The 15,403-nt window shown below is 38.1% G+C and overlaps 1 protein-coding gene across 1 annotated transcript in view; it reads left to right on the top strand.

Moving 5' to 3' along the window:
- LOC111870702 (AP-5 complex subunit beta-1) overlaps positions 1–15,403 on the top strand; it is a 51,978-nt gene that overhangs the window by 15,311 nt on the left and 21,264 nt on the right. The window contains exons 6-13 of the mRNA XM_023863168.2: positions 2,019–2,155; positions 2,241–2,331; positions 4,321–4,512; positions 8,581–8,842; positions 9,046–9,196; positions 12,786–13,017; positions 13,470–13,605; positions 13,817–13,923. Coding sequence (XP_023718936.2) covers positions 2,019–2,155; positions 2,241–2,331; positions 4,321–4,512; positions 8,581–8,842; positions 9,046–9,196; positions 12,786–13,017; positions 13,470–13,605; positions 13,817–13,923 — 1,308 coding nt within the window. The remainder of the gene's footprint in view (positions 1–2,018; positions 2,156–2,240; positions 2,332–4,320; positions 4,513–8,580; positions 8,843–9,045; positions 9,197–12,785; positions 13,018–13,469; positions 13,606–13,816; positions 13,924–15,403) is intronic.

Below are 15,403 nucleotides of genomic sequence, written 5' to 3'. Positions count from 1 at the left end.
ATGTGAGCCAGCGCTGTGTTTAGACGAATGCTTCAAGGCGTCACCTGCTTGCATTGCCGAGATACCGGGCGTTCATATTATAAGGCAAGGTTATAAAACCATCTTTTAAGATCATTTTAGTGAAAGTTTCATCCTTCAAGGCGTACCATTCACTGCTCAAATACTAAACAACCTGCTTCCATTGCTGAGATACAGGGTGCTCATATANCCTATAGCAATCTGGAAATGGGATGGTCCAGTCTTATAAGTGACTGTTCCTTTGAGTCCAAACTGAATGACCTAATGATAGTAAGATCACAAAATTTGCAAAACCCCGATTGATGTAAGAGATCCATAGATTCTTGAGATTTTCTTGACATCTATCTGACTGACAAAATTATAGAGACTTTATTTAAAATGTTGTGTGCTGGCAATATATATAATGTGTAGTCATGTATGTATTTGGGCGGTCTGCATTATCTTGCTACTTGTTGCAACACTAGCCATAAGAGCAATAGCCTCTTTGTAATGTTCGACAGCCCATAGTGCCAAATTTGGGTTAGTGGATTCTTATCTGCTCTCCTTCTTTGTGTTTTTGTTGCATGATGTCTAGGAAATTTATATGATGCTGCTGCTGCTCTAGTCTTGTCCAAGGCTGTGGTTGTTCTGTCCAAGATGTCTCATATAAGACATTATCCTGTATTCTTAAAGAAAAGGCTTTATTGCCAAAGATGGTTTAATCATATCAGAAAGGAACTTAGAAAGTACATTTAAACAAATTACATTTTCATAGTAGCTTTCCTGAATACCTGAAGTAATTTTTATAACCCCATGGTTGAGTTCTTCTGAAACTACACTGTAGCATTTTCTGCACCAGATCTAGTTGTTATGTCACCATGGCTTGATTACCAGATTCTCCTCTGTGGAAATGTATATGCACCACCTAAATGTGAAATTGTGTTACACATACTTTGTTAATCTTAGGTGAGGGTATGATAGTAATATCTCATCAAAAACTCAGTAGTGGGTCATAAATATAGTATGGTATGTAAGTACTGAAAATAAAGTACATTATATAATTGAATCCACTTGTCATTTGTCTTGAGCTTTGCTGTCTTGTACCTCTACTTTGTTTCATTCAAGATTAGTGCTAGGGGACAATGAGTCAGAAACTCACATAATGGAAGCCTTCATAATCCATAAGTAAATAATATCTTGAAAAATAAACTTGCTTGCCTTGTAATTGCAGGCATAGTAGGCGTGCTAGCATTCCTCTGAGCCAGCCAGTTTTGATTAACCCTTCTCAGTTTCATTTCACTTTTCCAACTCTTGGAGGCTGAGCCCCATGGCATGAGCAGACTTCTTAATTCCAGCTCAGTGTAACAGACACTGCTTTCTCTCTACCAAACCCTCCCTAGTTGGTGAGAGGAATTAAGATATTTACTTACATCATTGCCACATCTAATTGGCCCTTGTCTGCTGCCAGTCCTCTTTTCCTTCCTTCATGTATTATTATTATTTCTACCTTATTCCATTACGTCTATAGTAGGCTAAAGCCTTAGATACAGAATTGTGTCAATTTATCTTGCTAATACTATTAAGCAATTGTCAAAAAGACTTATAATATATGACAATTTTTGTTTACATCATAATACAATTACTCTTTAGCACAATACACTCAAAATTATCATTTAAAATAAAAACTTAAGATAAAAGTTTCCGTGAAAAGTAACAGAATATTTTGGTCATATAACTTTAACATATACAACAAATCCAACATATAAAAACATTCAATTATAAGTATGTTTATCTTACATTCACTATGATTATCCATGGCCATGACTAAGGCCATAATCCATGCATAGAGGAGAGACATTCTGCTAGATTACAACTTGTGCTGTCATGTTAAAGTTGGTTTGAAAAACAGAGGAATCTTTATATTGCATAACCTAACCTGTACATCTCATGAATACAGGAATGACAGTCATGCACCAGCCCATGTAAATGCTGAGGGTGATTTAATTTATCATATTTTATAGCAAATCCTGAAGAACTGTGTTGACAGTTTGTACATGGCAGCAGTTGTGGAAACATCAATAGCACATCAGTGTTACATGTCACTTCTGGCCCTAGTTATCAGTCATTCTATAGCTGACAAAATAAATGAAACTTCTTTGTAAGTAAACAATAATTCTGTTATTATCTAATTACTGATTTTGTATTTAATATAGCAACTATGTGATGGGATTCATTCATTTCAGATGGGGCAAATACCCTAATACTCAGTGGAAATCCAATTTTATTCAACAAGAAGGTGACACCCTCATCACAGGATATACAGATTTAAAAGAGGTACTTCTGAATTAATTATACGATGGGGTACCCAAAAGAAACCGAACTAATTTTTTTGTGGGCAGAGCTTTTGTAGTACCGCGTTTTGCCGCTATGAGCGCATAGAACCAACATTCCTGAGTCGATAAGCTGACTACCGTTGCTTCAGAAAGTAAGGACTAGTTTCAGCAGAGTTTATAGTGACAACTGTTTTGTGTGATCGTCATTTTTGCAATGGCCCGAACACGTGAAAATGTTGAAAAAATTCGTGAAATCATCAAGGAAGAACGACGAAGGACCATTGAAGAAATTGTGGAGCTGTCGGGAGTGACTTGGAGCTCAGTTCAGCGAATTTTGACGGAAGATTTGGGAATGAAAAAGGTGGCTGCAAAATTCGTGCCACGACTGCTGACTGCTGAACAAAAACAAGGTCGCGTGGAAGCATGCTGTGCTTTGAAAGAAGAGTCCTGAAATGATCAAAACTTTTTTTCAGCGTTTTGCTGATGTTGCTGAGGTGAAGGAAAAAAAACGACGGAGGCGCTGTCAAGCATCTCAAAAGATGAATTTAGACAATGTTTTGAAAAATGGAATAAAAGACTAGACAAGTGTATTAGTGTAAGTGGAGAGTACTTTGAAAGGGATTGAAGGTTTGTGCTTAAAATTTGAACAAATAAGTTTAAAAAAATAAGTTCAGTTTCTTTTGGGTACCCCCTCGTATATGTTTCACTTAGCAGTCTACCCAGAATCTTGTTCATCTAGGAGTTTTCACATGTTCATGACCTCTCCATTTTTATCCTTTATAAGTGTCATTCGTTTTTTTTTCTCATCTTTCAAATTCTCTTTTCTTTTACTTCAGAAATTTTGGTCTCCAATTTTTGTACTTTTAGTCCTCAGTGAATTATATTAGTTTTGATCATTATATGTTTTATTCTGTCCTCTTTTGTAGAGTTTTCTCATACGACAGGAAAACCATGAAAATTTTAAGTCAGAGTGTCTGGTCTCTATGCAGAGACTTCATTCCAAATATACAGCAGGATTGGCAGAAGTTGTAAGGTTTCACAGCAGGTACCATTAATTTTATTGTGTTGACATCTGTATCTTCACCTTGAAAATGAGAGGTGGCTAGATTCATCACATTTATGACATAACATGTAATCACTGGTATTAATGCAGCAGGAATGTTAACCACCAGCCCATGGAAATTCAGTGTTTACAAAATGGCATCTGCCATTGCCAAGAGCATGGTCGGGAAGATGGTATGCTATCAAACTACTAGCGTTTGTGTACTCCCCCCCCCCCCCACCCCANCAAGAAGAGCCATAAATAATTTTGCAACCCTGACCTCTTGTACTGCAGAGGTTCTTATTCCATTTTTTTTAACTCAGTTTAATATCACTTCACTTGTATTCATCAGGAGAAAGTTTTGCACCAGTGCCTTTAAAGTATGAGTGTTCTAGAATTGCTTGTAATGCTGGATCCATCTTTGACCTGACTTCTGCCACTTCTGTAATGAATATCAGTTTATGGAGCAGTTATTGTTCCACTGTTTATAACCATTAAGCTCTTGAGATCAGTTCTCTGTTCAGTTGTTAGTCACAGCCATGCCACTGCTCACTGCATTCACCCTTTTCCTCGACTGCACTGCATTGAACTGAACACTGAGTGACTGGCTCACTGACTTACTCAGTACGCATTCATTTGCTGTACTCTGAACTGAACTGAAGTATCCCAAGGACCACAGTTACTGTTAAAGCATGTCAGCTGTTGAGAAGTTATTAGTGATTTGGGCTATCTTGTACTTCAGTGTGAGCTGAGTGGCTTTCCAGACCATCCAGATGTCACAGGAGGTGCACAGGCACAGACATTGTGATCCCCCCTGCATGCAACTCCAGTGACAATATTAAAGCAATGAAAGGCCTAATCAATAGCAGACCTAAATTACATTGCACTACAGTACTTTTATAATTGCTTGTTTATGTATGTTACCAGTTTTCTTTTCTCTTTTATAAGATGGTGTCTTTCCTAGTAGATCAGCTACCTCTGTGTTCAACTGAAGGTGTAGCCTGGATAACAATGCAGATTATTGACATGATGCTGCACAAGCCAGATCTTCAAGCATCTGCCCAAGTCTTGAAACCACTGGTACTTCATTTTTCAAACACATATAGTACAGTGGCTGGTCATGTTGTTTTTCTGCTTGAGGTAAGTTGTACCTTGTGTGATGCATTTGGATGGTCCAAACTTATTTTGATAGCATGGCACATTTCATCGATATGCATCATTAATACAGCATCATTTTAATCTTCTAAAATGTATGCCTGCCTATCTATTGCACCTGAGAAGCTAATGATAATTTAGGAGCAAAATCTAGCCATGTAATTTGTACTGGCCAATACACATACAGGGTGTTTCACGACTTTAGGGAATAACTGCAGGAGGTGATTTCCTAGGTCTTTCTGATCAAAAAAGTTCATATAAACATGTGTCCAATTTTGGACGGTTACGGAGTTATGACCGTTTTTTCATTCACGTACACGCCCTCGTGTGAACCGTGGCTATCATCTGGTGGGTCACTATTTTTAGCCAGCTGCAGACAGAGCGTTCTCGTTATCTCGACACTTGAGAGGTACCTAAGGTGTGGTGGGTTGGTATGTCCAGCCACGACTAGTGTGGCGGCTACTGGTGTTCAGAACAATTCTCATCTTGGTGTGTCTGTTACATTCACGATGCCATTTACATTTTCATTTGAGGAGTATGAAGATATGATTATGTGTACGGGTTTTGTGACGGTAACTCAGTTCTTGCCATAGCTGAATATCAGCAACGGTTTCCGAATCATAGAATACTGAACTGGAGAGTGTTTACTGGAGTTTACCAGGCATTGCGAGATACCGGTAGACTTCCCGGTGTTTGTGTTGCAGCCGAGTGTGGTGTTAATGAAGACGTCAATGAAGAAGACATTGTTTGTATGGTACACCGCAGTCCACGTGCGAGTACGCGAAGAATTGCCAGCCAGGTCTCCAGACTTAAACCCACTGGATTATTGTGTGTGGGGATGGATGAAAGAACTGGTTTACAATGTGAAGGTGGCAACGCGAGATGCTTTGCTCGGTTGCATTCTGGATGCCGCTGACCACATAAGAAACAGCCAGCTGAAGCTGCTACATGCTACCCGTGCGGTTCACAACTGAGCGGCAGACTGTGTTGTGGCCGGCGGTGGCATTNTTTTGATCACAAAGACCTAGGAAATCACCTCCTGCAGTTATGCCCTAAAGTCGTGAAACACTCTGTATTTGCCTCTGTTCTCTTTCTTTTTCCTCCGTTGGTTACATTTTCAAGTCTAGGAGCTTCAAAGAGGACATGATGTTTGTCATTGAAACAGGTGTCAGTATATTGAAATGTCATATTTCTTCACATACTTTACACATTCTTACTCATATGTTTGTGTCTATCAAAATACTACTTCTCAGAGTATTATTTTATTCTTGAACTTGATTTTATTATGGTTGAATGCAGTGTTGCAATGTAGTATGGGTATGCACATCTATGGAGTTCACAGCACTATTCCTTGATGAACATTGAGAAGCTGATGTTGCTTGGTAACATTTTGAATGACACAGTCTTCACGGAAGCTGCAGTTAAGTTGATTACTTTATTACGGCACAGTATGGATGTTTGCACCCATGGACTTCATCACATGATTCACTGATTGGCATTGGACAGCAGTTCCCTGTGATAAAATTTCAAACAACACATATACCCCCCCCCAGAAGTAGAAAGTTAAATTTCCTGATACCCTGTTGCTGTAATGCATTTAACATAAATCACATTTTCCATAAAAATTAGGAGTCAGTCAAAATGTTATCAAGAGTAAAAAATTTCTTATTTAATTCCCTTTCTAAAAATTTATCTTCTAGAAGTTGTAGTTCAAAAGTTATGTGGAGTCATTAGTTATGAAGCTTTCTTACTCTGTAATCAGCCAAGTGCCAGGTTAGAGGTGAAACCCCAACCTAAAAACTACAGATATGATAATGTGCTGCCTGGTCAGGAGGGTTGCACACTTCAGGGGACAGTGTAACATGAGTAGGGAGCAGTGGTAGAATAATAATTAGCAAGGGAACACTGAAGAAACTTACGAAGAAACCTTCTCCAGTGCCACTTTGTCCATCACAGATTTCTTATGAAGTCACCCAGGATTGAACCTGGCCTCTGCAGTGAGAAGTGAGTGTCTAACTGCCTTGGTTATATTTAATTGAAATGTTACATTTTCCCTGTCACTGATGCACAAATTTCACAAATCAGTTTGCAGAAGACCAAATTTGATTGAAAAATTCATTCAAGTTTATACTTACAGAATCTGTCAGGACATGAAAGTGACAAAATCCAAATTCTAATATTTGTGTTCTTGAACATTTAGTTGAAAGATTTTATGGAAGAGACTGAAACGTGAAAAGGTCTTGAAGACTGAAATTTGGTTTTTGGTAGGACGTACCAACTCAAAGACACTATAACAAATATATCAGATGACAGTTATATATATTAAATACTAAATGCGAATACAGTGTAAGTCCCTGGAGGTAATAGGCCTCTGGCAATCAGCCAATCAAAATCGTACAGACCAGAAAAAGTGAACCGACTGAACAGTTCAAGCTCCCACAACAGAATTGAACATTCTCGTTGGACCTGAGCCGTCGGGAACCAGAAAGTGGAACAGTGGAAAGGGGAAGGTAGTAGAAAGGGGGGACACCCTCTGACATAACGCAGACATGGCGTTTCAAGACCCTTGAAACTCCTGATCTGTAAGAGAGGAGTTTTGGAAGAGAGTCTTCATGATGTAACTGCTGACATAATCATTTCTCTCTTTTAATGTATCATGCAGTTAGTGGTGGGTTTATTATGAAGTGGTAATCTGACAGTGCACATTTGTGCAAGTAGCAGATCTGGAAATATTTTGAGACAGTATGCCTTTCATCACATTATAAATTTTCAGTGGTTATTGTTTAATATCAAAATAAAATGTCTTTTACTACAGCTTGACTCAGACCATTTTTAAAAGAAGTTGTAGGGACTGCAAATGTAAGTTGTTTGTTTGGTTTCAGCAGTTTTAATACTTTAATGACATTTGTGTTTGTCTATCCAGAGCCATCCCTGTTTTAAGAGTCTTTTAGGATTATGAAATTTCAGTATCAATTTAAATAATTACAAATGCACTTTCATTGTTTTAGAGTTCTTTTTCAGAACTGTTGCCCTTTGAGTCTATATTTAAAATTATTTTTGTGATCTTTCGGAGGCACGCGGTAGCATAGTTGGTTGAGGCACTACTCTGCAAGCCAGAAGGTTGCGGAATCGAATCCTGATGAGGTGGAGTTTCTCAATTTACCTAATCCTGCCAGCTGCACTATGGCCCTGTGGTTGACTCAGCCTCTAACAGAAATAAGAACCAGGAATATTCCTGGGGGTAAAGGCGGCCGGCACGTAAGGCTGACAACTTTACTGCCATCTGTGAGCCGATTGTCTAGAAAATGTGGGAGCCTTAACATCTCACAGCTCTGTGAGCCTCCACAGCCTCTTATGGGGATACCTTTACTTTACTTTACTTTACTTTGTGATCTTTCATTCCTTTCAAGTTTCCTCTTCAGCATTGTATATAAATTTGTTATGTGTGATATCTGTGATTCTATTGTTATAGCTTAATTTTTATATGCAAAGGTTTGTTAAAGTAAACAGATGGAAATGTGCAAGTTGTCTGAACTGAATGAACGCTGAGTAAGACATCAGGAATATACAAAACTTTGTGTGTAGAAAAAAGAAATACAGTTTATGGTAGCAAGAAATAGAATTGTGATATGAATGTACATCAGGGTGAGGCGGGGTAGAGCAGTCAGTATAGCAACTGCCTATGGGCTGGACGACTGAGGGGTTGGAGTTAGAATCCCAGGAAGATCAGAATTTCTCTTCTCCTTATTTTCCAAACCAGCTCTGGGGTCCACCCAACCTCCTGTCCAATGGGTACTGGGCGCTACTTCCCTGGGGGTAAAGGGACGGGGGCATGAAGCTGACTAGTCGCATCCAGCTAGTGCCGAGGTCAAGAAAATGTGGAGCTATACATCCACTCCCCCATACTCCTTCATCGCGTAGTGCTTAATTACTTAAACACAGGAACAGCTTTACCTTTATCTTATGTATGTCAGAAGTCAAAAAGCAAAATAGGTACCAAGAAATCTCTGTGATGTCTGTTATAATGTAGAATGTCTGTTTGTTCTGTTTCAGAAACATTTAGGGAATTTAATTTTTCAAGAAAAGGATATGATACAACTTCTGCAGCAGTTGCTCCTAAATTCAAGCCATCCATCTCTATCAGCTTCTACACGTCTTCTCTACTTGGATTGGCTCAGTGATTATCTTTCCAGGAGACCTGAAAAAATAGCTAGTATACAAGATGTTAACTTTGTTTTGCCTGGCAGCTTTGATGGGCCAGAAACACATCTAAAAAAGTTGAAGCTGTTAAGTTCTCTTTTAAAAAATAAGAAAGGTAGTGTGATTGTTACATTAGAGTAGATAAAATCTCAAATACACAAACATTTCTGCAATTTTTTATCTTCTGAAACAAATGTTTGCTTCTGTTATGTCTATGTAACTATAATTCTTTAGGACTTACTGTCATTTTTATGTCATGGAAGATTAAGTAGCACCGCAGTTTAATGTGTTCATTATCATCTTTTATGGGTTTTTCAGAGTCCTCAGTACCACTTCTGCATGCACTGGCCACATTACAGAAACAAATGAAGTGTAAATCATCCATCAAACTAAAATCAGCACTGATAAAGGTCTTGTACAGATATTTATGTGACCATCATAATGTAGATATGTCTGCTGAAGTACCAAGGTATGTGTAATGTAATGAATAGAATATCCGTATAATCATATTACAGAAGTAATTAAATGTATAAAGTGAGTCTACTTATTGTAAACATGAGGGTAGGCAAGAACAGAAGTTCTGATGGTGTCTACTTTCTTTTAACTCTTTGACTGGCGCGAAGGGTATTTAAATCCCACCCCTGTCCTGGCAGGCCCTTTAAACCTTATGTCGCTAAAATGCATGTTGTTACTTTTTCCTAAACAACTTCAACAAAAATTGGTTTTTAAAAACGAAATTTTTAGGAACTAATTAAAATACAATATTTTATGCAATAAATGCTTTTCCACACCTCTTTCTTTGTTTTTCTTCGTGTGATAAACATTGAAACATGAAAGTTTGCAGAGAGCCACACCACAGCCTGCACACATGATACTTGTTTCTTTTCTAACCTTGTGATTAGCACTCACGCGACACTTTCTCAGGGCACCATTCTTCTTATTGTTACTGTTAGGAACATGGACCATTTTGTGAATTTTCAAGCCACCCTCTAGACGATTTGCTGGCTCTTTCACTGGTGGTCTTTTCAAGGTCGAGGGCGGAGGCGTGACTGCACTCTAGTCTGACCCAATAGATTCGTCATCCACTTCATTCCTTGACTTTTCTCCCTCTCCACACTGTTTGTTTGGTTCAGTCATTTTTCTACACAGTCCAATATAAAATCTTTGAATCTGTAATTTCTCTTCTTGTATTTTTCGTTTGTTGTGTTCTTTTTGAATAGAATGAAACTATTCAACCGCAAAGACATGTTTTGTCCAAACCATGGGTGTGAAATATGGGCCTAGTGGACAAATATTCTTCAATTTCAGGGCGTTTGTCGATTCCTGTCATGAACACAATTCCTAAGTATGTCCAGATTTCATCTGATGTGACATAATTGTAATTGTGTTTTCGAGAGTGAGGAGCTAACTCATGTGCGTTGAAGTGCTGGTGAGCATAGCGATTGGTTTCAGTTGTGATGTGATTTACCAAGTCGTCATCCAGAAAAAATTTTAATCCATGAAAAGGGATGCATTTTATGTGTTATATCAATTTTGATCCCGAAACTATTAGCAAATGGAAGTATTGGGGGTACAATGTCTCCGTACGTTCATGAGATGGGCGTGTCAGGCACCGCACTCGTGGTAGGTAAATGTTCATGATTACTGTCTTGTGGATCATTGCCTATCACTGTATTATTGTCACTATCAACTTCATCCAATTCAGGAATCATTATTTCATCGCCACTATCATCATCAGAAAAAATCTCGTTCACAACATTTTCCAGCTGGTCTGTAGGAAAACGAAGACACTTGCTGCAAGAAGCTATGGTGAAACTGAATGAATGTGAAATATTTTCTGACCTTTACCTTCTCAGAGGGTTCTGACAGTAATATAGATCTCCACAAAGTTTACAAGGGTTCTTTACAAACATGCACAAAAACTATCATAAATATGTCTTTGGTTGATGAGTGCCAAGAGAGCAAAGAAGGGACGAGATTGTCAAAGCGTTAGAACACGCCAACGCCAGGGAACGGCTGGCATCGTCCGGGCGTTAAAACACGCCCGCGCCAGTCAAAGAGTTAAGTTCTTCTGTCTGCATAAAGATATGAGCAGAAATTACATATGTATTTTCAAGAGTAACACATATTTCACTTTTATTCCATAAATACAAATTTGTATAACAAAATATACAGTTCTGCAATGTAATCACCATTCTGCTTGTTAACAGTTTCCAACATTTCGGTGGGTCTAGCATTCCTGTCAACGGGTCCTCATTGTCTATATATCATGTAGCTTGGGGTGCTTCTGTGGACATGTGCTTCTTAATGCAGGCCACAGGCATATTGATCAGAATTTTTGAGCAGAAAGAAGACTGTTGATCTGTTTGCTTCATGGGCAGTTACCTCACATGTGATGTGACAGTTTTCGTGTGAAAAAATGTTGAACCACATGGGTGTCCTGATTGTTGCTGATGGCTTCCTCCCCTGACCAACTGTGGTGCCTACAGACCCTAAGATATTTTTCCTGCCTATTTCAGATCCTAATTGGGGCACGCAGTAGCGTAGTTGGTTGAGGCACTATGCTGCAAGCTGGAAGGTTGTAGGTTCAAGCCCCAATGAGGTCATTGGATTTTTTCAGTTGACCTAATCCTTCCAGCCACAATATGCCCCTGGGGTCGACTCAGCCTCTAACAAAAATGAGTACCAGAAATTTTCCTTGGGAGTAAAGTGTGGCCAGTGCATAAGGCTGGCAACCTTACCGCCATCTTTGAGCCGATTGTCTAGATAATGTGGGACCCTCAATGTCTCACAACCCTATGGGCCTCTGAGGCCTGTTACAGGGATAGCTTTACCTTTTCCTTTTATGTCAGATCTTAATTATATTGGAATAACACAAACAAGGGAAACAAATACAGTCTTCATACTAAGAAATCTGTCTCATCTGACATTAGAATCTGAAAGATTTCATTATCCTGTAGCTTGCAAATATGTACTGTGCATTACTTTTGAAATTACCCTCGTATCAATTAACAAGTGTAGAACTGCTTGATTTTTCCTTGTACAGAAGTGCTGCTCATATAAATTTCCATTATTTCAAAGATATGTGGTATAACCTCAGATATTTATTGTATCACAGTATTTGTAATGTTTAACTCACAAAAGTGAGTTTATGCAGAAGTATTAGACATATCTATCAAATATAGGCATACTCATAATATTATGGTGTATAGACTTGTAGCTTAGTAGTGACTCTGTAAACAACAGCTGTTGCTATGCAGTAGGCAAATGAACAAACCCAATTATATGCAACGGTTGAGGTATTGTTGGACTATATCAATGGAAATGGTGTTTTCTATCTGGTCCATGCGGAGATGTTATAGGCAGGAAATTTTGAAGAAGTGAGTTGGTTGTTAGAGAGTTGTCAGCATTTCAGTTGATTATAGTGACTTGAAGTAGCTGGTTGGTGAGTGAGAGAGTTCAGTTGTAAGTTGACAAGAATTCTGCAGAGGCAGCTGTGATGACCTGAGCATGGGAAGCTGAGGAATCTCCACTATGTTAAATCTGTTGCCAGGAAACGACTAGTGGAGACTGTAATATACTGTAGTCACAAATCTGTATGTGTCAGAGATTCGTAAAGTGTAGTTCTGAGTGGTGTTTACAAGTGGTCACCAATCCATACCCTGTCTACAAGTCACACACCACCAAGAACATGGCATTCTGGTGTCAGAAGTGGTCAGACTGGAAACTGCATCATATCTTGATCATTATACTGCCACATTATGGAGATGAAACAGATGATGGTACGCCCGCTGGCCAAAATAAAGGCTGAGATAAGAACCGACCAAGCAGAAACAGATGCCAGAAAATGAAAATGGATATCACGTTCACAACCTGCCCTAGTTCTCAAATTTCTATTTTAATATTATCATCAAAATTATGCCTAAGTCTCCCAAGTAAATTGTCCTTTGAGATTATTCAGGAGTCCATTATAAGTGAGAAGAATGCAGAGAGAAAGATTACTTTTACCCCCCACTTTTTGCTGTCCTTGAATGAAATGTTAATATTGGTTCTTTCAGAATACTTGTTGCTGTAACTAAAGAAGATATATCATTTGTTCCATTTGTATTGAATTTCATCCATTGTGTGCAAGATATTTTACCAAAATCATCTGTTCCATCTTGTCTTCTTACATCACTTGTAATGGCATTTACTCAGCCTGATAGTGCAGCCACACTTGCTACATTCCACTTTGTTCTGGATATATTCCTGATGGCAGTTACACAGGACTTATGCATCTGTCAGCCAAAGGTATGCTATAAAATAAAAAAAGAACTTACCAGTTGATCCAAAATAATTCCACTGTTAAAAACATATCTATGTAGTTGGTTATTTGTTATGGCTTGTGTGTAATGACACATCACTGCAATATGGCAAGATAATTTTGAATGATGAATAGATGTAATTGAAAGAAAATTGTTATGGTCTATTTGAGATTATTAGACCTGTGTTCAGTTGGGGCACTGAGGAAAGCCATGAAAACTTCAGTCAGGGTAGCCAGTCCCTGACTAATTTCTCCTGAATGACATGATCTCTCTAGCAGTTATCTTAATTCCATTCATAGGCGCCACTGGCAGCTTGGATAGTAGTCAAAAGTTTCTGTATGAATAGCATGGAAATTAAAGTAAGCAGAAATTTTTGTTCCATTCTGTTATTTTGATTGGTTCTTGTGCCAAATATGGTATGACTTATTCTCATTGCAGGCAATATTAAACTACCTGATGAAATATATTGTGTGTGAGGAGGTATGTGGATTATTAAGCTGGATGCTTGGTCACCAGATTCTGTCTTTGTGCTTCAAGCTGATGAGCAATTATGACACAGTTGTGTTTTTCTATGGTGAGTTACAGAATATTGTCTGTGATTCGGGAATTTTTAAATATGTATGGCCTAAGGACTGGCACCCAACTTTTACATAGTGCCATATATCAGGCAAATGAATGTGTAACATCACAAAAATTGCATTTAATATGTGTGTATGTATATACTCCATTGGCATACTTCGTCTGATCATGTTTCTCTTTTCAGTTGTATTGATTTTTTCTTGCAGAGCTGTGTGAAGTGTTGAAAATGTTTATGGCCAATTCTGAAGATGTTGACCTTCTGGACAGAGCTCACATATACCATTCTCTCTTAGTCTCCTTATCAAATAAAAAGGTTTGTATTTGCACACATTTATTGTTATCATTTGATTTCATACTGGCTCACGTTCTTGCTTTTAGATCTATGGACACAGAAGTGATGATTTATAAAAGTATAATGATCTGTTTTCAGTTATATCTAGCCAAATTGTGGAATGTTGAGGCTTGAGTCCTAATGACAGCTAATTTTTTAAAACACATTCTCTTAATTTTTATTTTGAACAATCTGTTAAGCTTTAGCATCCAAAGTGCACATAAAGCTACAGTGATAGGTAGTTTTGTCATGGCCAAAGTGCACATATTTGTGCCCTCAGGCATGTAAATGCTGCCAGTAGAGTCATGTGCACATGCCTCTAGTACAATCCTAAATATTTATTTTTAAATAGAGTAAAATTCAATGTGCAGACTTTCTTTTGTTATTGTCTGCTTGATGTATATACAGGCTTCACCTCTAGCTTCATGTAACAGAATCTCGTCCTTGTGTGGTACTCCTTGAAGCACCCAAGAATGCACAGCCCCACGTCACATATCTTGCACTTCAGCTGCCTTTCAATTTTCATCATCTTCCAAACAAATTTCATTGCCATTTTATGATGAAATGAAACTACAGTATTTGAATTCACCATGAACTCACAGAAAACTGAGTGCACTCTGTATCTCAGCTACTATGCAAGTGTTTGTGACTTTAGAAAGGGCATTATTTTCTTGCAGATGCAATGGAAGGGCTTGACACTGAAGTTGGGAACAAGAAATTTCCCTCTAGCCTTCCTTGAACTGTCATGCTTTCACTTTTCTGTCCTTTAGTCAAAAGACCCAAATATCTGAAGAATGTAACAAAAATGTGAAACTTGCAGGCAGAAAACCAAATTATTTTATTGCTTCCAGCTGTTTTATGACACCAGAGAATGCAGAAATAATTCAAGTATTAACAAGCAGGAATGATTTTATAATGCAGAACTACTCTGTGAAGAAGATGGAAACAGTTTTTACAGTATGCATCACAGTTACAAGAAAAATTAAAAATAGAGAATAACTTTTTGTCTAAACATTTTTAAATCTTACATTATAATATGCAGCATTAAGTTCTTTGCCGATAAAAACGAAGTTCCATTTATTTATCATAAAAACTGCATTAGATATAGCAGTTTAAATTGCAATGTAAGCACCATAACAGGAAAGGACATTTAAACACAGAGTAGCAATGGGCATTTAAATGTGCACCAGCAGATGGCATTTAAATAAATTCCGGCCAGCTCGAGCCACCACTGTTTGAAAAGTCCGGCATTTAAATTTTAATATATGCATTGCTGGTCTTAACCTTTAAACGACTAAAGACAACGTATGTCGTCGTTAAAAGAAAGTCCCCGGTACGAATGACGCTATATGGTGTCGCAGAGTCCGCGCGTGGCAACGTTATATAAAATTAAATTTTAAAGTAGAAAATTATGTCCTACTTACATAATTTTTGGCCACCATCTGCATGGAGTGTCTGTCTT

This window comes from Cryptotermes secundus, unplaced genomic scaffold (genome assembly GCF_002891405.2).
Source record: "Cryptotermes secundus unplaced genomic scaffold, Csec_1.0 scaffold59, whole genome shotgun sequence".
Taxonomy (NCBI): domain Eukaryota; kingdom Metazoa; phylum Arthropoda; class Insecta; order Blattodea; family Kalotermitidae; genus Cryptotermes; species Cryptotermes secundus.
The sequence above is the reverse complement of the archived record's forward strand: the minus strand, read 5'-3'. Positions and strand labels throughout refer to the sequence as shown.